Genomic DNA, 25428 nt, shown 5'->3' with positions numbered 1-25428 from the left:
AAAAGAAAGGAAGAAAGAAATGCATCTCACAACAAAATGCATTTTTATGTAAGTGATACGTGAGAGGTGTGTTTGCTATTACTGATCTCATTCTATTTATTTTTTTATTTTTATTTATTTATTTATTTTTAAAGATTTTATTTGACAGAGAGAGATCACAAGTAGGCGGAGAGGCAGGCAGAGAGAGGGGAGGATGCAGGCTCCCTGTGGAGCAGAGAGCCCCACAGGCTCCATCCCAGGACCCTTGGATCATGACCTTAGCTGAAGGCAGAGGCTTTAACCCACTGAGCCACCCAGGCGCCCCACTGATCTCATTTTATACATGATAAAAGAGACTAGGAGAAGTTAATTTGCCTAGGGCTACACAGTCTTTTAAAATCTTGGAGCTAAGATCAGAATTTTTGTGTCCTGCAATTTTTGATATATTTCTGTTACCTCCTCCATCCTTCATAGTTTAAAAGTTAACAAGTGAACCAACCCTATGTAGTAAGGAGAGAAAGACATTTATTACTCATCTGCATTTTTTTAAGAAACAGCTTTATTAAAATATAAATATATTATAAATATAAAATTCATCAATTTAAAGTGCACAATTCAATGGGCTTGGGCATATTTTATTATAAAATCTTAAATATTGTGGTCATATATAACCTAAAATGTCATTTTATTGAGTGTATGATCAGTTGTATTATGTTCACAAGGTTGTGCAACCATCACTATTTTCCCACTTGTTCATCACCCCAAGCAGAAACTCTGTAGCCATTAAGCAATAATGCCCCGTTTCCCCCTTCCCCCACTCCTGAGAACCTCTAATCTTTACTTTGTCTCTATGAATGTGTCTGTTCTAGATAGTTAATAAGTAAAATCGTACTATTCGTCTCTTTGTGTCTGCTTTATTTCACTTAGCATAATGTGTATAAAGGACATTTGCACAGACATTTCACTTAGCATAATGCATATAATGTGTATAAATGTTGCAGCATATGTCAGAATTTCATTCCTCTTCATGGATGAATAATAATCCATTGTACGTGTAGAATACATTTGGTTTAGCCATTTGTCTGCTGATGGACATTGGGCTGTTTCCCTCTTTTGGCTACTGTGAATAATGTTCCTATGAACAATGACAAAGAATCTGTTCAAGTCCCTGCTTTCAAGTCTTTTGGATATATACCTAGGTGTAGAATTGCTGGATGATAATATGTTAGTTCTATGTTTAGCTTTTTGAGGAACTATCCTGTTTCCCACAGTGAGTGAGTGCACCAGTACAAACCTACTAGCGAAGTATAAGGGGCCTAATTTCTCCAAATTCTCATGAACATTATTACTTCTTCTAGGCATACTAATGGGTATGAAATGGCCACTTATTGTAACTCAGCTGTAATCATGATTTATATACTTTATGCAAGAGTGTATATGGGAGACAATGTAGCACAATAATTAAAATACAGTAATTTAAAAAGCATGATAGACTTCCATTTCTGGTCAAGATGGAGTAATAGGAACCAAATTTACCTCCTGCCCAAAACAACCAGAAAACTTACAAAATGTATGAGAAACAATTTAAGACAGTAGACACCAGGCAATAAAAGACAGAGGTTCCTGAGAAAATGGGAACCAACCATCAGTGTGCCCCTTCTAACTACCCAAGCTTACTACCTGGGGGAAAAAAGTCCAGGTCTTGGCATAGGGAAGAGGAATCTCTCTAGGCAGAGATCAATGAATTTCCTGAAGAGACAAAGCTGAGAATCTACAGAGACCTAGGCAGCTGGAATTATTAGGGCACATTACTGGAAAAGAGAGTGTTACACAACAGAGATGTCACTTAGAAGTAATCAGAAGTAAACTTATAGCACTAAATATCCATATCACAGAAAAGCAGAAAGGTCTACATCAGTGACCTCAACTTCCACATCAAGCAAATAGAAAAAAAAGAGCAAATTAGATCGACACTGAAAGCATGATACATAAAAGAACAAATAAATAATTTACAGAATTCATCAACAGTAATATAACTCCTGATCTTTGAGGGAAACTGTTGCTTTTTCTTTTCTTTGAAACAGAGTTGACACAGAGGGATGCTGTTAAAACAATGCAAAGGTGAGCCAGAGACCGTAAGACAGCATTTGTAAATACCTGATAAACTTGTATCCAGAATACAACAACAACTCCCAACACTCAATAGAAGAAAACAATAAATTAAAGATCCAAAGATCTGATCAGATACTTCACCAAGTAAGATCTATATACTGTAAATAGCACATGACAGGATTCTCAACATCGCTGGTCATTAGGAAATGCAAATTAAACCACAATGGGATACCAATACCCAGTTATTAGAGTGGCTCCAATTAATGACACTGACCGCTTATCAAGTGCTGGCAAGGATATGGAGGGACTAGAATATCCATCGCTGGTGAAAATGTAGGCTTTGGAAAAACAGTTCAGCAGTTTATTAACGTTAAACATATATTTCCCATACAATGTAGGTATTCTATTCTTAGACATTTGCAGAGGACAAATGAAAGCACAAGTCTACACAAAGACTTGTACATAAACATTGACAGCAGTTTTATTTATAATAGCCCCCCCAAACTGGAAACCCAAATTTGCTTCAACAGGTGAATGGATAAACAAACTGGTGTATCCACACAACAAAATACTATTTATCAATTAAAGCGAATGCAAAACAATTTTTCAGAGTGAAAGAAGCCAGACCAAAAAGAAGATGATTCCATTCACATGATGTAAACTAATTCCTGGCGTGGAAAGACCATGGGTAGTTGTCTAGGGAAGAAAGGGAGAGATCACAAAGGGGCAGGAGGAAACTTCTGAAGCTAACAGGTGCATTCATCATCTGAAGTGTGGTGACAGTTTCCATGGTATGTACACGTCAAAATATATCAACTTATACAATTTAAGTATGTATAGCCCATTTTATGATAATTAGACCTCAATAAAGCTGTTTAAAAAAAACAAAAAGTATGGCAAGAAAGAATATCCTGGGTAAAAAGCTTATTTACTTATAAAATGACTTCAATACCACTGACCTCATCAAGTTGCAGTCAGGACTAAATGGGATCCTGTATACAAAGAGCACCATCTCTAACACAAAGGTGGTTTACGTTTTATAGTCGCTAGTAACAGTACCAAATGCTTAATTTATTTCAAATTTGCATTACTCTTAGCAGTTAGGAGAAATTTTTGGATAGAAGAGCCAGTGGCCTAAGAGGACTAGAAACAAAGGTGGAAGTAAAACAGGTAAACAAAAACTGATGTGTAAACACCTATTATTGTGATAGGCTTTAATGAAGCTGAACTATTTAACATGATGGTTGCACACTTATGTTACCCAAACACTGCATAGTGGTCACTTTGTACCTTACTTGGCTTGTTTAGTCACACTATACAGAAAAAAGACAAAAAGCCAGAATGTCAGAAGCTGTTTCAGTTTTAAAGGTAATGCTGTGCCACTGGCTATGTGCGAAAAGGATGTTACCAATAATGTGAAAATAACCAATTAAATTCCATCAGCCTTGTTATCAAAACTCTTTCCAACTATAACAAAATCTTTAAAGCAGCAGTGAACTCAGGCAGTCCTACTGCTCTAACTTAGCTGACTCCTGAGTGGCACAGGGGTTCAGGCCCTTCCACATGCAGCCAAAATTCCGCAGTGAATTTATTCCCCCAAAACTTAACTACTAATAGCTTATTGTTGACTGGAAGCCTTACCATGAACAGAAACAGTCAATTAACATATATTTTGTATGTTATATGAATTTTATACTGTACTCATATAATAAAGCTACAGAAAATAATTAAAAAGAAAATAAATTTATGGTATTACAGTTGTATTTATTGGAAAAAATTAAGCCACATATGTAAGTGGACCTGCACAGTTCTAACCTGTGTTGTTGAAGGGTCAACTGTAGTTATTAGGCATCTTGTTCTAGTTTAATAATGATCATCAGGAAAACTCCCTGAGAACAGCATGAAGAGAGAGCAGGTACTAAAATCCAGCTGTCCCTACTCATCAGGTTGTATATCCTGGCGCATGCATGGTTCTATACCAAGGAGCACACTATTGGGAGGTGGGCTGAATTTTTGTATTTAAGTATCAGATTATCTTTTAAAAGAGAAACCCATTTAAGGCACCAAAGTTCCAACAATGCTGGGCAAGTCTAATTTTTAATTTCAGGTACATAGGAGGACTGACTTAGAAACAGGAGTCCAAAATGAGAACCACCACCACCTAAATTCGTATGAGTTTATAAAGTTTATATAGTATTTCCATATATACATTATTTAGTTTTATCCTCATAACAAATAGGCATAATTATAACAAATAGGCATAATTATTATTCTTCATTTATAGATAGAGAAAATGAGGCTTAGAGAGGTTAAATGACTTGCTCCGTCTAAAAGGTTGTTAAGTGGGATGGAATTGGCTCTTCAAACTTAGACCTCCTGTTTCAGAGATCTACGTTCTTACCATTAGATAATACCAACCTAATTGCACTAGGCTGCAAATGATTTTTTTAATGGTACATTTCACAGAAAACATTTGATGAGCCCCTGACAATTAACAATCTGTAAGTCATGGAACATCAACTCCTCAAAGGACTAGTAACAAGATTGATATTTTATATTTCAAGATTTTATATGAATTATGGCTTTTAAAAGTTTAATTAGAAAAACAGAAGCCCCAGTTCTCATGTCAATTGTGAAGATTTACCTGAATGAAAGGGAAACTGTTGCTTGGCTTCACCAGTATGTGCATCCCAAATAATTGTAGTCTGAGATTGAAAGAAAAGAAAAATATATTAAGAGGTTAAAAGAAGCTCATCATAGGTGCATAAATTAGATGCCTAACTATGCTAAAGCAATAGGAAATGTCAGGGTGAATTTAACTTTAAACATTTACTCTATCCCCAATAGGACAACGAGGTTATACTCCATTCTTGGGAAAATGACTATTAAGTAGTTGCTTTTTTCCCCCTGGTGATTTTTCATCAGTCAACTTCCTTCAAGGAACTATTATTAGTTGTCTACGAAACACCAGACACATTACACTGCTTAAGAAACTCAACTGCAGAGATGCCTGGGTGGCTCAGTGGGTTAAGCTTCTGCCTTCGGCTCAGGTCATGATCTCAGGGTCGTGGGGAGCCTACTTCCCCCTCCCTGCCTGCCTCTGCCTACTTGTGATCTCTCTCTGTCAAATAAATAAATAAAATCTTGGGGAAAAAAAAAAAAAGAAACTCAATTGCAATAATGTATTTAATGCAATTTTTTTTAAAGCTTTTTAACTATTAGGAGGCAAATTCTTGGATAATAAAGTCATCAACCAATTTTCAATACTAAGATTTTTAAAGCTCACATTTACATATACGGGCAGCTTGAATTTTGACAGTATTTAAAACAATGTCTTATACATTTTACCCAAGTATGACCCATAAACCTGCATGGATATATTCACAATTCCTTTAAACACCCTCCCACCACTAGTTTTGTAATTTTCGGGATGTAAAGTATTATACAGTGACAGTGGTTATTAATAGGACTTTTCCCTCCTATTCCTGGCCTCCTTTATTTTTCTTCCTTTTTCTTCCTCTCTGATTTCATTTTTGACAACTCACTCAGTTAACAAGCACACAAGCATACACTTTTCTGGATTAAAATTGTCTTATACCTGTATTCATTTTGGGAGGTAAGGCAGAGGGGATGACCTAAGAAAACGAAAAAGCAAGAAGGCCTTATTTTCAACCTACCCCTATTTCCAGGTCCAGTTAGGTAGAAAAAGCTGCAATGACCCTGCATTTTTCACATTTTCAATTAAGCAGCAGGAGTTCGGCTAACTGACCAGCTCTAAGATTTCTCAAGGAATCACTCCAGAGCCATTTTCATGGCTGAGATAAACTAGAAACTAGGAAAAGGAAGCAGAATATGGGAGGTATGACATCCATTACTTGAGCAAAGATGAGTGGTCACAAAGATAAAAGATAAATGGCATTATGATGAGTAAACTGAAGAAGCAGCTGACAGAAAATCTAAGAGTATTTCTATTATCATCATGAATTCATACCTGAATTTCCCATATACAAATGTTTTCTTGCTTATATGAGCCGCAGAAGAAAACATTACTTTCAGTTATACCCTAACACACTAACCTTTATAAAACTTAGTTTAACGTTCTTTTACCTTGTCTACTCCAGCACTTAGGATGAAATTTCCTTTCTTATTCCACTTCAATGCGAATATAGGGCCTTTATGCTGCCCCAAGGTGCTAGCAAGGTTACCTAATATTCAAAAAGAAAAACATTAAAAATTCTTCAAGCTTTATAACTTAGATCAACAAAAACATATAGAAAGAAAAATGCTTTACTTACCATCTTTAGTCCATATTCTGGCAAATCCATCGTATGAACCAGTTGCTAGAAGTGTACCTTCACTCTGTCAGAGAAACACACTTCCTTCAATTATATCATCCAGAAAGGGCATTTGTTATTTGACTATTTCATGTTTAAACCCTAGGAAGAGTAGATCTTGACATTCTCTGCTTCAAAATTTGGGAATGGTACCAAAGACCTACAAAACACCCTTCCCTGCTATGAAGCTAAAATTTAATCAGCATCTAGTCAGTGTGGGAGCCTTATATCCAAGTCTCAAAAATGGCAGGAACTACTTTGGAGCAGGACCACCACCACCCTTACACACATGCAAAGGTCTAGGTATTCTCACAGATGCACATGACTCAAGATGGGAGTAGGGGGGTCAACTAGGAAGAACACCCAAATCATAATCTTATAATGACTGAAAAGAATAAAAAGCAAAACTGGCTAAAACATTTTGTTATGATTAGATAATTTTATATGGTCATCCCTTTAAATCTTTTACTATCTCCATGAAGCTTGTGTGTGAACCAAATAGTATTGCTGTTTCAGATGATCAGATATTGAAATATCTTTGAATGTTTCTTTCCTTGGTTAATTCTTTCTCAATATGAAATCCTTACCAATTTAAAAAAAAAAAAAAAAAAAAAAAAAGGCCAGGAAAGAGTGTAGGCTGACTTTATAGTTAATGAAGTGAGTACAATTGCCTGGAACTACTTTACTGCTAGGAGAAATCCATACCAATTTCTCTAATCTTATATTCCCTTACTGTGCCTGGCCTGGATGAATGGTACAACAGAAGGACAGATTTATGGAAGTGCAAGTTACAGAGTGTGTTAAAGAGACTATTGCTAGGATTAGTAAACACTACTGAAGACACAGAAAGAAATCCCGCCTTAGTACTTTTTGTGATGCTTTTTGGAAAGGGAATTGAAAACAAGACTGCCCCCTTTCAAACCTCTCAAGCCATTTAGCTGTGCAGGTAAATGAAAAACAGATGCTGGTACAAGAGGTTATAGACTGAGTCCTGACAGAATCTGGTTCTATCTGAGGAAGGAGGAGCCATGCTGAAACCAACAACAAAAGATAATTTCCAGATGCGGCACAATGGGAAGATTCCTTTAAACTACTGGACCCCAAATTTCTTACTTCATGGACCACCACAGTAGGAAAAGAATACTTTAAAGATCACGTATCTCGTAGGCTCTTGCTTTGGTCATGGAAAAGAATAATTAATCAAGGATAATGTTTTCCCCTTCTAGTGGAAGATTCAAGTTCATAATGAATAATACATGTTTGAAAAGTCCACACTTCTAAAAACTGTAACTTGCAGTTGAGAATCACCAAGCTCAACAAACATTTGTAAACATCCTTTTCAGTGTAACCTGTAAAGCTCATTAAGTTAACATATGGTCTCTCAACCAAACAGCATATCAAGGTGATAAGGCCTTTGACTTAAGATTTAATAAGGTCCCATTAAGAAGATAATTCTTAGTCCTGACCCTACAACCAAACAATAAATATTGTGGGTGTGCTAAACCTCTTTCTCATTTTTGTAATTGTTATCTTCATTGGAGGGAAAGAGTCAATACACTGCTGGAAATTTTGTGAGGGGAACACTAAAAACAAAAACCCTACCTATTTGTTTTAGAAGAAATTTCATAGACACTGAGAAATTTAGCTAGAGATATCATTTTTAAAGATGGATCTCATTCATTGGAAAGAGACTTAGAAGATCCTTTGGAAAGCTGCACAGAAGTTATTGAAAAGAGGTCAGAGGAGGAAAGAGTGTTCACTTGCTGAGGAAAGAATGGTGAAACCCATGAAATGCTTGGGAACGCTGAAATCATCTAAGACGCTTCTTAAACTTCACAAAGAGCAGGTAAAAAATGGATACAAAGTCACAAGGAAGGAAAAAGGCAACATGGAATAAAGGAAAAGATATGAGACCTTTAAAAATGCTAATTTTTAAAGGTCTCATATCTTTTCCTTTATTCCATGTTGCCTTTTTCCTTCCTTGTGATCAGAAGGGGCACGTGCACCCGAATGTTTATAGCAGCAATGTCTACAATAGCCAAACTATGGAAAGAACCTAGATGTCCATCCACAGATGAATGGATAAAGAAGATGTGGTATATATACACAATGGAATACTATGCAGCCATCAAAGAAATGAAATCTTGCCATTTGCGACGACGTGGATGGAACTAGAGGGTATCATGCTTAGCGAAATAAGTCAACTGGAGAAAGACAACTATCATATGATCTCCCTGATATGAGGGAGAGGAGATGCAACATGGGGGGTTAGGGGGGTAGGAGAAGAGTAAATGAAACAAGATGGGATTGGGAGGGAGACAAACCATAAGTGACTCTTAATCTCACAAAACAAACTGAGGGTTGATGGGGGGAGGGGTGTTGGGTGAGGCGGGGTGGGGTTATGGACATTGGGGAGGGTATGTGCTATGGTGAGTGCTGTGAAGTGTGTAAACCTGGCAACTCACAGACCTGTACCCCTGGGGATAAAAATACATGTTTATAAAAAATAAAATTAAATTTAAAAAATGCTAATTTTCCACAAATTAATCATGGGAATGGAAACAAACTAAGCTGCTTATCACGTACTTGAAACTGAAAAGGTGAAGCTTTATAAAGAACGAGGAGCTCAAACCTGTTAAGTCAGAACAGTTATCTCTGGAAGATGTGGAACAACAAAGAGAATGAGAGAAGTGTGAGATTCCTATGGCTAGAACAGAGCTTGGAATGGTCCCTAAAAGGTAGTCAGCAGTGAAGTTCTCATCAGTCCATACAAGATAAGAAAAAAAGCACATGCTTTTATTATGGAGATTTCTCCTACCGACCCCAGCAAAGGACTTAGTATGTGCCTTTCATCTATTACCTCATTTATGCAAGTACCATTATAACACTTGTACTTTACATTAAAGAAGACAAAGCAAAGAGTGGGCAACCACCAGATGGACAAAGGTTCAACTGCTGGAGGGCCAGTCTTTGTTTTTAACACCACATGTGAGAATGGCCATCCTAGTTCATTGTTCTTATTAGTGAAACTCAAAAGCAGCTCAACAAATGAACAAAGCCTCCTATCAGTCTGAGGTTCAGAGAACTGACGCAGATTAGGAACTACATTCACCATGGATAATACAGTGATACTCACATTCCAATCTAGGGATGTCACATCCTTGTTGCTTGGGACATCTTGCCCTCCTTCTCGTATACAATGTCTAAGTACTAACTGCGTGGAGCCACTAGTGCTATTTTCACTAAGATTCCATATTCTTGCTGTTGAGTCTCCAGACCTATAAAGTATGCAACATATTTTAAATCCTCATGATATTCTCAAGTATCCCAGAATCAAGGTGACATATTACATACTATTATTAATAAGGCAAATAAAAACTAGACTCTCTGAGAACTCCATTTCCAGTATTTTCCTTAGTCTCCATTATGGGGGGCCCTAGGCGCTTCTGAAGAATTAAGTTTACTTAAACCTTCTAAGATTATGGGGGTACCTAGGTGCAGTCAGTTAAGCGACCGACTCTTGGTTTTGGCTCAGGTCACCATTTCATGGGTCATGAGATCAAGCCCTGTGTCAGATCTATGCTCAGCACTGCGTCTGTGTGAGATTCTCCCCACTCTCTCTCTGCCCCTCCCCCTCCCACTTGTGCTCGCTCCTTCTCTAAAATAAATAAATCTTAAAAAAATAACTTCTAAGATTGTGTTATGAAGAATAAAGATCTACAGAGGAAAAAGGACCACAAAGCAGCAAAAACCTGAAATGTAAGTAATGCTTTCATAAAATGTGTAATTGTTCAGTATGATATTTTTATAAAAAATACATTCTAGTTTCACTTTGAGAAACATACCCCGATGCCAAGAGATCACTAACAGGGTTCCAGGCACAGATGAAAACTTCAGATTCATGACCCCGTAACACAACTGCTTTATTCGGAGGGATTTCAACATCCCCATCCACTTCCATCATATCAGTATGATTATCTGTGTCATGAGAAACAAGTAGAAAATGCCAGTTAGGTAATATTACAACATCTGTGGGGGGGGGGATAATTCTTAATCAGCAAATACCTCCTTTATAATATACAGTGTAACTTCTTTTTTTTTAAACTATGTCAGGTAATGGTGAAAATAACTGTACATGAGAAATAAATTCCCATCTTTAGTTTCGTATGACCCTACTATTTTTAAAAAGATGTACCTGAGTATGTGTTTGGGTGGTGGGGAGGCAGTGAGAAAGACTGCAAAAAGGTTAGAGCCAAACAAGGCTAAACTGATAAAATAATCTGAATCAAATATAATCCATGTCAACACTGTTCTGACTTTCTGCCAGTAGGGGTTGCTGATACAATTCATATAACATGAGAGTTGCCTTTATATCTCCATGTCGGAGTTTTACTGTGTTAATGACTAGTATTACAAATTTTCCTTAGAAATCAAATGCAAACAATAAAACTTATCTAACAGTAGAAAATGGTTTCTAAAAATTTAAAGAAGAAAATAAAATCCATGAAAGTGAGTCTAGCTTTTTTTTTTTGAGCTTCAGGAATAAAAATCTGAATTGTGATACAAGTTAGGGAAACAAGTTGGCATAAATGAAACAGATGATGTTACTTCAGTCTGGAAGAGGAGACATCCACATAAAGAAAAATACTTGTTCTGCAAAGGCATTTTTAGAAATTCTTATTTCAGCTCACTTGCTATAGTATGTGCTCCATTCTCCTCCCCATTTGCTGTGTTTTCTCCATTTTTTGCAGACCCCTGCTGGTTTGTGGTGGCTGTGGAGGTGGCGGCAGCTGCCGCTTGCTGCTGTGCGAGCTTATCCCTGTAAGCTTGCTGTCTTGTCTGTACTACATCAGGCATTACGGCGTCTATCAGGGACAGAGACTCTATTGGCCGACCATCAAACAAGGTACCATCCTGGATGTGGAAAATTTGGAGAAAAGAACCGTGAAAGAGAACACATTTAGGATGAAGCAACTGCGAAGAGCTGTTTCAATTTTTCTCCTCCTCACCTAGGTCAGACTGAAATATTGCACAGAGAAAGTTAAAATATTGAAAGTAGTAATAAAATGTAGGCCCAGGTTATAAAAAGTTTATTAATTAGATTCCACAATTCTGCCAGGGAAAGCAATGACCAATATGAAAGAGTTCATACAATGGTAGGAGGCTTGGTGCCACATTAGAATAAATACCTCTTTATAGCTAAAAACTTTTAAAACAGCTTTGTTGGACTCAAAAGTTTGTGATTTCATTCAAATACTGAAACAAGAAACAGACTTCAGATATCCTGCCATACAATCATCTCATTTTACTAATGCTGAGACAGAAGCACAATCAGGTTGAAAGACTTGCAGAAGTCACACAGCCCCAGTCAATGGCAATGAGGATCTCCTAACTGACGCTATTCCTAGTGTGACCTGAGGACCAAAAGCACTGCCATCACAGCTTGTAGCTTGTTGTAAATGGACAGTCAAACCTACGGAATGGAAATCTCTGAAGGGCTCAAGAATCCGTGTTTTAACAAGCTCTCTAGGGTAGTCGTATGCACACTAACACTTAAGAAGTACCATCATAACTATGAGACTGGTGCTCTTTAATTTTATGGAGTAGCTTTAATTTTCCAAAGCTCCTCTCATTGGTATTAGGAAGCTCACAATTAATGAAAAGTTCTCCAGGAGGCACAAGGAGACAGAACAAGTCAGAAATAGAAACTGGATAAACGAGCTAGGAATATGCATGTGTAAGGCCTGATTCATGATAAGCTGGTGGACAACCTACAGTGGGGTGACGGGGTGCTCTGATGTACAACACCTGGCACATCTCTCTGAGCTCCACGTGTTATAAATCCTGACCATATATGAAAATTTTTAGCTAGACCAGGGTTTGCAAACTTTTTCTGTGAAAGGCCATAAAGTAAATATCTTAGGCTTTGCAGAGCATAAGGTCTCTATCACAAGTATTCAACTCCGCCACTGCAGCACCCGTAGCCAAAACAATTCATGTAAGTGAATGAGCGTGGCTGTGTTCCACTGTAAAAACAGGCAAGCAGGCAGGATTTGGCTCGTGGGTCATAGTTGGCTGACACCTGAATTTATCTACACATGGATCTTATTAGATAGGCAAAAGTATCACGAGTTGGCTTTAATTATAAACTGCCTTCCAAAATCAGGTCTAACCAAATAACCTGAGCTTTTGTAATTTTTCAGACCATCAATTATGTTCTCAGTATTGTTGTCTTAAAGAAACACAAAGCACAATGTTATTGTTTTATAGAGAATTATTTCTTATTATTTACTTATAAAACCCTAGAAAGGGAAATAAACTAGAACTAATGGTTCTTACAGTTCAAAGCCAACAGGCCTTGCCCGTTCAACCTGATTGTGACATAAGGAACACCACTCTTCGATTCTGTTAACCTAGTGAAGCTGAAGTCAGATAATGAATGAACAAACAAGAGAGCAGATTTAAGGACAAATTTAAGAGTTTGTATTGAAATAAATTTTCCTTACCTCATTAATACTAACTTCTGCCTCTACATACTGTAGACCTTTCTGGATGATAGAAATCAATGCAGCAGGTGGGACAAGGGCACCATTTATGTTAGACTGACTGATATGGCTTTCTATACCAAAGGTAAACGCTGAATGAGAAAATCCTAAAAGCAAAGAAAAGGTATAAGAATTTATTTCCCTAGTGACAACACGTTATAGGACACAAATGAAAGACCTCTGTAATCTTTCAAAATCACAATCCATCTAAAATCCCAGACTGTTAACTAAGGTCAAATACGTTTAAAAAAAAAGAAATACCAAATCCAAGCATATTAACTTTTACATATTTTCCTTTTCACTTTAATTACACAAAATATGATATAAAGTCTCTAGTACATATAAAATTTAGCCATGGCACATCATTTTCCTCAAAGAATAGCATCAAACTTTAAAGCTGGGGGTTTGGAAATCATGTGAATCCATTGCTTCACTGAAGATAATTTAGGCCAAGATAAATTAAGGTGACATTTATTATTCTGTACTGTATTTGAATTTCTACATAAAAATTATCAAACACAGTATAAATCCAGTATTTTGCAGAATTTTTTAACTTAGGAAATAAAAAGCAAACTAAAGTTAATTTATAAAACATAAAAATAATTTTTATGCTTAAATCTTACTCTATGTATGAATTAAATGCAAAAAAAATTACTAATTTTTTGCCACTTAGTAATAACCCATCTAAATGAAAGCTTTAGGAAACAAAAGTTAGCAAGTAAATATTGAGTTTCTATCAGCTATTCTTTATTTTAATTTGAAATACTTAAACCCAAAACACGTAATAAAAATCTCTTTATGTCGGTCTTACTTTTTATGAAAGTTAAGTTCAAACTCAAAGGTAAAATTCTAGTAAAATGATAGATCCACGTGTATTCTCTTTACTAAAACATCCATCAGAGCTTATCATTACACAGTACCTGTCATTAATGTATTTTAAACAATTCAATCACATTATACATATAATATGGAATGTTAAGAAATTTCCATACTAAGTAAACTGAATGAATATGGGCTTACTTGTGTCTTAAATGGATTTAACCCATGTAATAACTGTTACCTAGCCTATCCTAGTTTTTTAGTGCTAACTCTGTTTCTTGCTGCATTTTGTGCTTCCAGTTTTAGGCTTCTTGTGGCACTTATGAACAGTCTAAATAAAATACTATGGACTCACACAAAGCATGTGGCTAGGAAAGATTTTAATTGGTCAGTAGACAAAGTACACCTAAGTTGGTTTTCCTCATGGCTCCTTCCCTCTTGGAAACACCTGGCCATTCTACTCCTGCAACCCATAGTGAGAAGTGAAAGGACGTTACTTTTAAGACTTTAAGATTTTAACTCATGATTTTGCCTACAGGCACAATAATTATTAAACATATTTATGGTTTTCAGCCCACAGAGATGGCCAAAAGACATAGCAATGAAACTAAGAAATATACCAACGAAAAGGAGCATCATTCTGCATCAATGTCCCTATCAGGAAACCCACAACTACTTGAATATGAGTAGATTCCAGATTGCCAGGGTAGAAGGCTAAGACTAAAGGTTGGGAAGGATGTGGAGAGACGGTAAAAGATAAAGCAGTGAAATCCATAAGCAGTGAGGCTGCAGAGTCCCATTTTCCATTAATATGCCCTTCCCTAAATAAATTCTGCAGTCAATCATAAATGGGAAGAAAAGCTAAACAGCCAAGTGGCTCAGAGATTTCCAAAGACTTCAAGATAGACAATACCATTTGTGGAGGGTCTCCACCATGCACACATACATAGTTTTATTATTTTCAATCTGAGCTAACAGATGGGAAAACTGCCACTAATAGGATAAGGATTTATATTTTAAGTTTTTGTTTAAATTCCAGTTAGTTAACATACAGTGTAATATTAGTTTCAGGTGTACAGTTTAGTGATTCAACATCATACAACACCTAGTGCTCATTACAAATTCCCTCCTTAATCCTCATAACCAGTTTAATCCAGTCCCCCACCCACCCCGGCCTCCAGTAATCCTCAGTTTGTTCTCTACAGGTAAGAGTCTGTTCTTGGTTCATCTGTTTTGTTTCTTCAATTTCACATATGAGTGAAATCATATGGTATTTGTCTTTCACTGACTTATTTCTCTCCATCCATGGTATTGCAAATGGCAAGATTTCATTTTTTACGGCTGAGTAATATTCCTTTGTGTATATACACCACATTATCTTTAAGAGGATAAGGATTTAAATTCATTCAGAGACCATGGAGGTAACCACTACATTTCGTTTCTCCTACTGAACAATTAAGTTGATATACGGTCAAGGATAAAGTGAAGACAGAGTGAGCTCCTATTTACTAACAGAAAACAAAGGATTACATCATTGTTTTATTTCAACTCAGGCTGTTAGGAAGTGGTGTCAATAGTGCATGAAACATTAAAGACATCTTATTAGCAATGTTTTTCAGGTGTTTTGACTTTCATAAGCCTTACAAATTTTAGCAAAGTCCAGGACTTCTGAACCCTCTAATTCATGAATATAATTTAAGTAATCAAAATTCATCATATTTAGAACCTGTTTAAATTAGACAGAGTTCAAGCTTATGTTCAAGAATATCCTAAGAGTAGCAGGTGGAACAACATCGATTGGGAGCTGGCTTGTTATGTATCCTGAATTTTTCTATCAGACCAGGAGAGAAGCTATCCCAGGTGCTTATATCCATCTCCAGTTATCACACATGTGCTTACAATGCTCTCAAATAGTAAGAAAACAACACTGAAAGGGTTACTAGCATTGTTTGGACACTTCACATTTAATGTCTACTCTAAAAAAGGTCCACAATTAAAAACACTCTGCCTCAGTAAATGTTGAATTCAACTGTAATTTTTTAATTTATAGTCCTAGCATTACATGGCAGCTTAAAATTATATTCAAAACTACTTTTCTTACTCCCCTCCCTAAAACTTCATTTTCCTTAGAAATGTGACCTCCTTCACTGTATCTGAAAGTCATCCTAACTTTCACCCTGGCCCTGGTACTCCACCAGTCACCAAATCCTAACAATACTAGCTTAGCTTTCCTTTTCTGCTAGTGCTGGCATCTGGAGTTTAGTCCCAATCATCTGCTGTCTACAGTTACTACCCTAAGTTCCTCTTTCCCCAGCCCAGTCCATTTGCCACACTACAGCCAGGGGATTATCTGTGAAACAAAACAAATCACATCACTCCTTACTAAGGCACTTTCAACGATCCCTGATCCCTTTGGCACTTCCTAATAAAGGCCAAACTTCTAAGTACAATACATAGTTACCTTTGTAATCTGACCCTACTTATCTCTCCATATTCATCTCCCCAGTTCCATGCTCCCCACCCTTCTTCCCATTACACATTAAATTTAAGTGATTCTCAATTGTATGTAGTACTGTGAATATGCTATGCTATCTCACACTTTTATAGCTTATGTGTTCCTAAGTTCTTTCCTCCTATCTGAATGAAGGGGAAGTCCTTTTTTCACTACCCCAGAGGATGATCTTTCTCTGCTATGTTAATCCTACAGTTTGTTACATGTATGGTATTTACCACACTGAATGGTTATCTTGTATGTGTATGATGCTAGACTGGGATACTTGAAGAAAGAGTTGATGTCTTTTCCTTCTGGAAACCTAGAATGTTACCTAATTTAACTAATTCTCAATAAATATTTGTTAAATCAGGACGCAATTCTACTATAATGTATTTTGGCACATGAGAAAACCTATGAATCAAAAAAAAAAAAAACAAACAACATATGACTTAAATCTTCCTTCTAAAACTTGAACCAGGTTATGCCAAAGAATATCTCCATTTATCTGTAAATACATGTGCAGGAAACACTTTTTTTAGGGACACTTTTGATTTACATAGTACAGAAGGCAAAAGAGATTCACCTATATCTGTGAGATGTTAAAGACTGGCTTGACTGCTTAAAATAGCATCCCTTTCTTCAGGAGTAAGAGCAAATCTGATGTAATAATACCTCCATAATCAAGTACTCTACAAATTTGCTAGGGTGATTAAGATTTGGGAGGTGGAAAAGAGATTCCAGAAAGAAAGTGAGGCTATACACCATGAAGTTCAGTATACAGTAACTCAGGAATAAAGACAAGCAGTGGCGAGAGAGGTGTGGTGACTCAGGAGCCCATGAGACTAGGCATGGTTCCCATATAAAAAACAAGATCACAAAACCACTGTTTTCTGCACACTGCTTGTTTCAGGGAAGGCATTCCCTTGGGATGACAGGGACTGTGTTCTCAAAAAGGTTTTGGTTGTCCAGAGCGACCCAACTCACCTTTCAGACAGACTATAGGAATATGCAAATGGACCTTGAACATCACTGCTGTGGTACAGGGAGACTCAACAACACCAACAACACACAAAGCTGAACTATTATCATGACACAGTCCAGAAGGAAAGTCTAAAAACCCAAGATCCTACTGAAGCTTCAGGTAAAAAACAAAAAAACAAAACCAAAAACCAACCCAGAAAATTACATCCCTGCTCCCATCACGACAAAACCTCCTTGTCCCCAAATCCATTTGCAACTGTGTCCTGCAGACCCAGATTTTTGTTTATTCTGAAAAGTTCATACTTAACATGCTTAAAAGATTCTAGACAATGTGAAAAGGAGGAGGAGCAAAAAATGCTACAGGGGATCTTGCATGTTGGGAGATTTAGACCCAGTACTTATTAAAAAAGTAATGGACAACATGGAGAAGGAAAAACATTACAATACCAAACCCAAGTGTAACTGTTAATATTTTTGTATTTCCTTTTTTTCTCTATACACCGTTTTCCTCCATCACAATATAACACACAATAAAACACATCACAATACAACACAATATAACACACAAGGGATGCTATCTTCTGTGCCCTAATTTTGTCCTTAAAAATATATATAACCACGAACATTCTACATGAATTATATTATCAAATATATATACTTTTATTATCATACTACTTGGTCAATGAATGCACTCAACTAGTAAATTACTCATCTCATCGATGGATAGCTTAGATTTTCTCAGTGTTTACTATTTAGGAATGTTACCTCAAATACCTACATGTATAGGCTTTTAACAGGTATTTATTTTTCTCTCCTTAGGATGGATTCCCTCAAAAGTTTGGGGCGGGGGGAGTCACGGGCATTTTAAAGGAAGTTTTCATAACTGCACAACTGCACTGCCCCCAAATTATACAAATCTATAGTGCCATCAGCAATTTATGTTTCCCTACACCCTTATTATGCTGGCTATTCTTGAACAAAATTAGCAAGAAGATTACTAGTAAGACTGAACAAGTTCTCTATTTGGTAATTATTAAACGACATCTGTCTTTTAACAAGCATGTCAGCAGTAATGTGTAAATAGGAATTTTCCTTTATCAGCAAAAAAAAAAAAATCATTTAGCTTATAAAAGAGAAAAACTGATTTGGAAGTATAAAATTTACCACTATTTTTGACAAGTACTTGCTGTTTATTGTTAATTAGTCGTGTGTACAACTATATGTGACAAATCCATGTTACTGCATATTTTATTTGATTATAAATCAAAATGTATATATATACTTAACCTGCATTTCTGTAGCTGACCAATTACTCATAAAAATGAAAAGACTAGAGGTGGACATACCCAATCCTGAACTCTCCTCAGTCCAGGGCTTCATGGCTAGTGGCACTGAGACCTGGTTTAATCTGACTCCATTCAGTTCATTGTTCAAGTGTGTTTATAAAAGTGGCACCAGCAGGAAGACACGGAGGAAGGAATGTTTATCTGGCCCCATTACCTTTATCTCAATCAAGAGAAACTACACTGTCATCTGATTGCTGACATTTTCTTAGCCACTGTAGGTAGGGGTTAATACCAAATCATTAAATGAAAAAAATCAAAACAAAACAAAACACAACAAATAGGCTCCATGGTGTTACAGATCAGAATCTTATGTTATACATAAACATTCGGGTTAGTGTGTGCCTACTACAATTATGTGTAGATTTCTAAATTAAGTGTGTATGCTCTCATAAATAACATCTGAAGGAAGCACCGTCTCAGAAGAAGTGGGGTGGTGCAAAGCCTACATTCAGAGAGACTGAGTATCCACTGGAAACAGTTCGTGAACAGTGGAGAGAGCTGGGGATGGGAGACACAAGATGATCTTTCATGAACCAAATACTTTAAGCTTACGTACACATCATCACTTTTTCATAAACCGAGACTGGATGGCAAGATGAACATTAGTTCTAAAAACATGAGGATTTAAAAAAATGATAGCATCCAGAATCAAAATCTAGAAGATAGTTCAGTCATAAGGACATACTGTTCCTGCATTTTCCAGTTAGTCTTCAACCATAAAATGCAACTGTTTCACAGTGTCCAATATTAAGTACACCATTCAACGAAATGCTACTGAGCTCTTATACATGTCAGAGATGATAGTTTTACATAGAAACAAGAATTCTCCCCCAAACCAAATACACAATTTAAAGCAAAATAAAATTATACCTTACACAAAGCAACAAGAAATAAGGTGGCACAAATTCACAAATAATTGCCAGTATAATTTCTCCAGAAAAAAATATTCAATAACTAGAGAAGACTCAAAGGTGATGTAAGGGGTGGGGGAGGGAGGGAAATTTAAAAGGTCCAAACCACCCTACCTCTTTTAAAATTAACACTGTATCAAGTTCTGCTCCATACAACTTAGCAGTAACCCCTTAGTGCTTATTCTGCATATGGTTGCTAGATGTGAGTTATTAGGGCAATCAAATTATTAATGCCCTTGGGCAAATGCCAATTAAATGGAGCATACTGAATAATCAAGTCAATCATTACTTACGGTACTACACTGTCAAATACACTCACTCGATTTTCAAGTCATCTCAAAAGAGAAAAAAATTTTCTTTCCTAGAAAATTTTTGTTGCCTATGAAAGCCTACATCTATGTCAATGAAGTACAAAATGGTGATGACTAAAGTAACTGGCTAGAGACAAAATGGAGAAAAATTAAGTTACAACATTTAATAAGGACATCTTACAATAAATATACTTTCCTCTTAATTAGTTTTAATGAGTAGGGGAGGATGACTTATTTCAAACAGAAGCCTATAAAACATTTAAGGCTGAATATCATAATGTGATCCCTTTTGAACAAGCAACAACTTTTATGGATGAAGAAAAAAATCAAAAGTTATATAATTGGGGAGAGGGACAGACTTCTAATAGATAATATCTTCTAGTGCTGATAATAGTCATAACAGGATGGTCATCACACAGTATAAAGTATTTAAAAACAATTTAAGGGATTTTATTCTCTCTGGAGACAGATACCATAGTCCAGTCAACATTAAACAGTATTTACAGGGAACAAATATTAGAAGTTCTTGTTTGGAAACATTATTTCTAAATTATACATTTATCAAAAAAGAACAAACTTTCATAAGGTATTTTTTGGACTTTCTATCTGAGGGCTTTTAGAAAATGAGACAAGCAAGAAAAAATTTTACTTTCCTTAGAAGTGGTAGTCTTTAAAAACCAGTCTTGAGGGGGGCATCTGGGTGGCTCAGTGGGTTAAGCCTCTGCCTTCGGCTCAGGTCATGATCTCAGAGTCCTGGCATCAAGCCCCGCATCGGGCTCTCTGCTCAGCAGGGAGCTTGCTTCCCACTCTCTCTTCGGGGCACCTATATGGCTCAGTGGGTTAAAGCCTCTGCCTTTGGCTCAGATCATGATCCCAGGGTCCTAGGATCAAGTCCTGCATCGGGCTCTCTGCTTAGCAGGGAGCCTGCTTCTCCATCTCTCTCTGCCTACTTGTGATCTCTCTCTGTCAAATAAATAAATAAAATCTTTAAAAAAAAAAAAAAAAGTCTTGTGAAGGTCTTTTCACAGGTATTTTCTTTGTCATGATTACTTCTTTTCTTCCTATCTCCTAATCTAATTCAGTACTCCAAAATACACCCAGAAAAGGAATTACTGTATTCCAAAATCAAATTACTTGCAAAATGGCCGTTTTTACATATAATTAGAGTTCAGAATCAAGAAGGAATAAGTCACCAAGTGCTGAGATGGCCAGATTCTGAGCTCTATCTGAAACCTCATCTGAGCTGGCAGAACTATCAATTTCCTAAACTCTTTCCCATCTCCTCCTTCTGGAAGTAACTTCAAATGAATGTCTCATGGTATCCTTTACGATATAAACATGCCTCATCATTCCTATAAAATCCTGCCTATAAATACAAATACGCCACTTTTAGTGGCACCTCCCTAATGCTTAGTAGGAGATATTCTCACACCCCAATCTCAATTTGTACATTTCATGCTTTCTACTTTATCTCAAATAGCTACCAAATATAATTTTTCTTTCAACACACTGTGAACATGCTACATACCTGAGTCAACTTTCTTGCCAAGTTCTAATTGTCCTACAACTAATATGGACCAGTGGCTTTCAAACTTTTCAAACTTTATATACCCAAGAATCACCTGGGACATTTTTAAAATGCAGATTCCTGAACCCCACTCGCCATTCTCTAAGTGATTCTGATGCAGGTGGTCAGAGGATCAAACAGAACTCTGATATAGGCGGTTCTTAAATTTAGGGCAACTTGCATTCCTAGAAAAACTGCCATAAGTCAAATGTCATTAGTTGAACCTGATTTTCCCCCATGTAAATAATAATGTAAATAGGAAGTTACACATTTAATAAAGGGACTGATGTTCACATTTTAAGAGATGTGGCTTAACATCGCACTTCATGATGGGTACACTATAAAATATAAACCTTTCTAAATACACAAAGCACAACTAAGAATAAGAATACAGTAAAAAATTAAGGACTTACTATGTAAGTAAAAAATAAAGGACTTATTATGATAAGCAGCAGTGTACCACACAGTTTTTTTTTTTTAAACATAATTCTTGCTTTATTTTTATTTACTACAACACAGAACACCTTAAAACGTGGAATTTCAAAGGATTTTCTCTGAGAACATTAGTAACTTCAAGAAGACTTCTGATAATATTTAACCACTGGATACTCTTACAAAAATTACTTCAGGGTATTATTTTACTGCCTCTTCTACTTGCTGTATTTTCTTTTCTTTTTATTTGTTTTTTTGTTTTGGGTTTTTTTTTTTTGTTTTTTTGTTTTTTGGTTTTTTTTTGGTGGCAACATCACACAACAATTTGTAGGCTTCTGTTTGCTAACAAAATCTGAGCATTCATCAACATCTCTACCTTCACCTTGCCTCATTTCATCTCAGCATAGGCTGAACTACAGGATGCTGCTGAGTTATTCCAACTGTTTCCAGAAACAACGGTTTCTTGTGATTCAACCTAAGCAGCTGCCTTTACAATACACCTACAAGCCATTACATACATTTCTCATCTACTCTACTGGCCCGTCACAGCATGTTCTACTTTTGTGTCCGAGGTCTCAAAGCTCTGGCTCAAATGGCAGTCATATTCAAAGGCATTAAAAGCAGGAGTTCGTTTTAACCCAACAATTCTTTCAATTTTGGCCAAAGTTACCAAGTAACAATATTAAGGCATGTGCATCTGTCTTATATATGTCAATAATCACTAGGTTAGGTCACTACTTTTTCCACTTCATTAATCATTTTAATCTTGCTCAAAATATTCAATGGATATCATTTTAGGATCTGCCTTCAATATCAGCTGACCAGTTGAAAAAGAAAAAGAAAAACAAAATAAAATGCACTCATTTCAAAGCTTCAGAATAAATTATTCTGCCTTAGTTGGCTGCTTTTAGTTTCTCCTTTTCTGCCCTTATTAGCCATCATTTTCTCAGCTCTTTCAGGCCAGCGAAAAGCAGCAATGGTGCCTGGGACTAGGAACCCCCAGGGGACAGCAAAGCTCAGAACTGGAGCACAGCTGGCAAAAGCTCAGCAAACAGGGGCGTTTGCACTCCCTGCATAGGAAAGGACAATGACTAAGCCCTATCAGAAGAATAACTATCCTTTCAAAGTCAAAACTGAGGGCTCAGTTCCTACTTCCAGCTTTCTGTCCTCCCTCACATGAGCCAACCACAGTTACCCTTTTACACAAACACTATGCCTCAACTTACTACTACAACATCCCAACTTTTATGATTTCTAAAATTCAACCTCTCCAGCTTATTTTCAACTTCCAAATGGTAAAATGTCCTGCTAACAATCTGCACGCACCAGTGCAGTCAATCTTTCCCAGGTCCTGTGTCCCATCCACCCCAAGCTTTCCCTCTTCTTTTTTTACATTTTCTTGCTTAATCCATCCCACATTTTCCCTTGTAGTCTTCCTTCTGTTTTAAGATGCCTCTTAACCTGTTTAAAAATGAACAGATTTACTTAATATTTATTACAAATGACCTCCAATGATTTAACATATTGATCACCCACCAATAAATACATCAGTAAGAATTCAGGTCAAGAATAAACTAAATCAATAGGGATAATGATTAAGAAAACATTCTGAAAAAATATGGTTAATTTAGTTATTGAAATGCTAACTGCAATTAGGATCAGTAACATTTAGCTGAGGATTCTGAACATACATTATCAAATTGATGCTATCTGAAAGTTTATATGTTCCTACTGACCGTGTACAATCTCATAACAACTTATAAAAAAATGGGTCTTTGAACACTGAAAGCCAAACCATTTGTTAACAAATATTTGCCTGAGATGATTCCAACATATTTGAAAGAGTCAGAGAGTTAAACCATGCAGTAACACATAGCTTTAAAATGGCAGTCCAGACATTAAGGAAACATACAAAGTTCAACAGTTTGGACTGATACAAATTTCAAATGCATAAAAGGTTATTTTGAAAATATTAAAATAATTTGAGGCCTATTTACTTTATGAAAGTACTCACCTGACTCTTGCAAGTATCTATATACCAAGAAGTTGACCTCATCACTGCTTATACTCATCTTTATTCCCACTTAAACCATGAGGTCACAACACAGGATATAACCCTAAAAATAAAACAAAGTTAATTAAGTATTTTCTCAATAAAATATTTTTAAACAAAACGTAAACAATGTTGTAAAAACCATTTGATTTTATTAAATGATGTAAAATGAAGGTTCTATATTGCCTAATAATAAACCCTAACAAATAAAGTTATTCCAATAGTTAGTAATAGATTATACAACCAAAACATGGCTGGTCTATTTTTCTGCAAGGTAACATATTTGCAAAAAGGATTCAAAATTTAGAGAAGGGCTTTAGCACTGTATTTTATATGACTATATCAAATAGCATTAAAAAGTTGTTTCCTCTTTCTCCTTAAATGTAAAAAAAGAAAAAGAAAAAAAGAACAGCACATTTTAGGAATCAGAATATTATATATTTAGGAAAAGAATGATTTTAGACCACTGGGTAAGGGATGAGCCATCTACATTGGTTTTGTCTACATAATTTGAGAGGATTTGATGTCTCTGTTCTCTCAACATCTAACCTGCAATGTTCAAGTTTCAGAAGGATCTGGCTACATTGTAAAGCAGAGAGGTGGGAATACAGTTTTCAAAACTTAAATGATATTCTCTTAACGGACATACTTAAATCTTGAATTCAGAGAGAGGGAAAAAAGGAAACGGAGACCTAACTTAAATATGTTCTCATTATACTTATCTGTTCTCATGTCACAGAAATTATTTAAAAAAGAAGTCAGCAAACATCTTTTGTACAGAGTCCGACAGTAAATATGTTAGGCTTTGCCACCCATACACAGTTTCTATTAAAACCACTCAACTCTACGGTTGTAGCACAAAAGCAGCAACAAACAAGATGTAGACAAATGAGTCAGGCCATGTTCAATCAAATTTTATTTATGGATGCTGAAATCTGGATTTCACATGATAAAGTTGGATCATAAAATATTTCTCTTCAGACTTCAAGCACTTAAAACAACAACAACAAAACCACCTTTCTTTGCTTGTGGTCCTTATAAAAGACTAGTGGGCCAGATCTTACCCACAGACTGTATACTTTTTTGGTCCTGCATTTTAAAAGGATAGACTGACATCTATTCAGTAAAGGGCTATCTAACACTATGTGCCTGTGCAGACTGTCCTGCTACATCATCAGTCTCTTTATGATGCAGAGTTCACAGGATATTTAGAAGTCATAAATTAACAAACACCTGAGTAGGCTACTGTGTGAGGGAAACTGCTGCTGCCCTAAGTTGTGGAAAAAGTGGTTATTAAGCACAACAAGCTTCTGTCACAGGAAAGAAGACAAGAAAGTAATAACAATTTTCCAATGACACACACAGAGGAATTCCTGACCAAATTTAGTAGCCAGGAAATACAGCTTGAACAAAGTATCACTGGTGTTTAGACCCGGAAGGATGGACTAGGAGAGGGAGGACATAAATACTTGTGGGAAGAAGGCAGGGAACGGAAAGAATCCAATGAGCAGTAATAGTTAGTGGAAAGGTTGGATGAAGAAAGA

At 36.3% G+C, this 25428-nt stretch overlaps 1 protein-coding gene across 5 annotated transcripts in view; it reads right to left on the bottom strand.

Moving 5' to 3' along the window:
- Nucleotides 1–25428, bottom strand: part of LOC111149169 (transducin beta like 1 X-linked receptor 1) — a 164230-nt gene that overhangs the window by 16895 nt on the left and 121907 nt on the right. For all 5 annotated transcript variants that reach the window (XM_022506112.1, XM_022506141.1, XM_022506119.1 and 2 more), the window contains 8 exons: nucleotides 23846–23948; nucleotides 12932–13077; nucleotides 11117–11339; nucleotides 10271–10403; nucleotides 9562–9703; nucleotides 6387–6450; nucleotides 6199–6296; nucleotides 4736–4796 (listed from right to left, as the gene is read on the bottom strand). In XM_022506112.1, coding sequence (XP_022361820.1) covers nucleotides 4736–4796; nucleotides 6199–6296; nucleotides 6387–6450; nucleotides 9562–9703; nucleotides 10271–10403; nucleotides 11117–11339; nucleotides 12932–13077; nucleotides 23846–23903 — 925 coding nt within the window. In that variant the 5' untranslated portion in view covers nucleotides 23904–23948. The remainder of the gene's footprint in view (nucleotides 1–4735; nucleotides 4797–6198; nucleotides 6297–6386; nucleotides 6451–9561; nucleotides 9704–10270; nucleotides 10404–11116; nucleotides 11340–12931; nucleotides 13078–23845; nucleotides 23949–25428) is intronic.

This window comes from Enhydra lutris, unplaced genomic scaffold, assembly GCF_002288905.1.
Source record: "Enhydra lutris kenyoni isolate GAN:26980312 unplaced genomic scaffold, ASM228890v2 scaffoldscaffold2, whole genome shotgun sequence".
NCBI lineage: Eukaryota > Metazoa > Chordata > Mammalia > Carnivora > Mustelidae > Enhydra > Enhydra lutris.
This window is presented reverse-complemented; position numbering and strand designations above follow the sequence as displayed.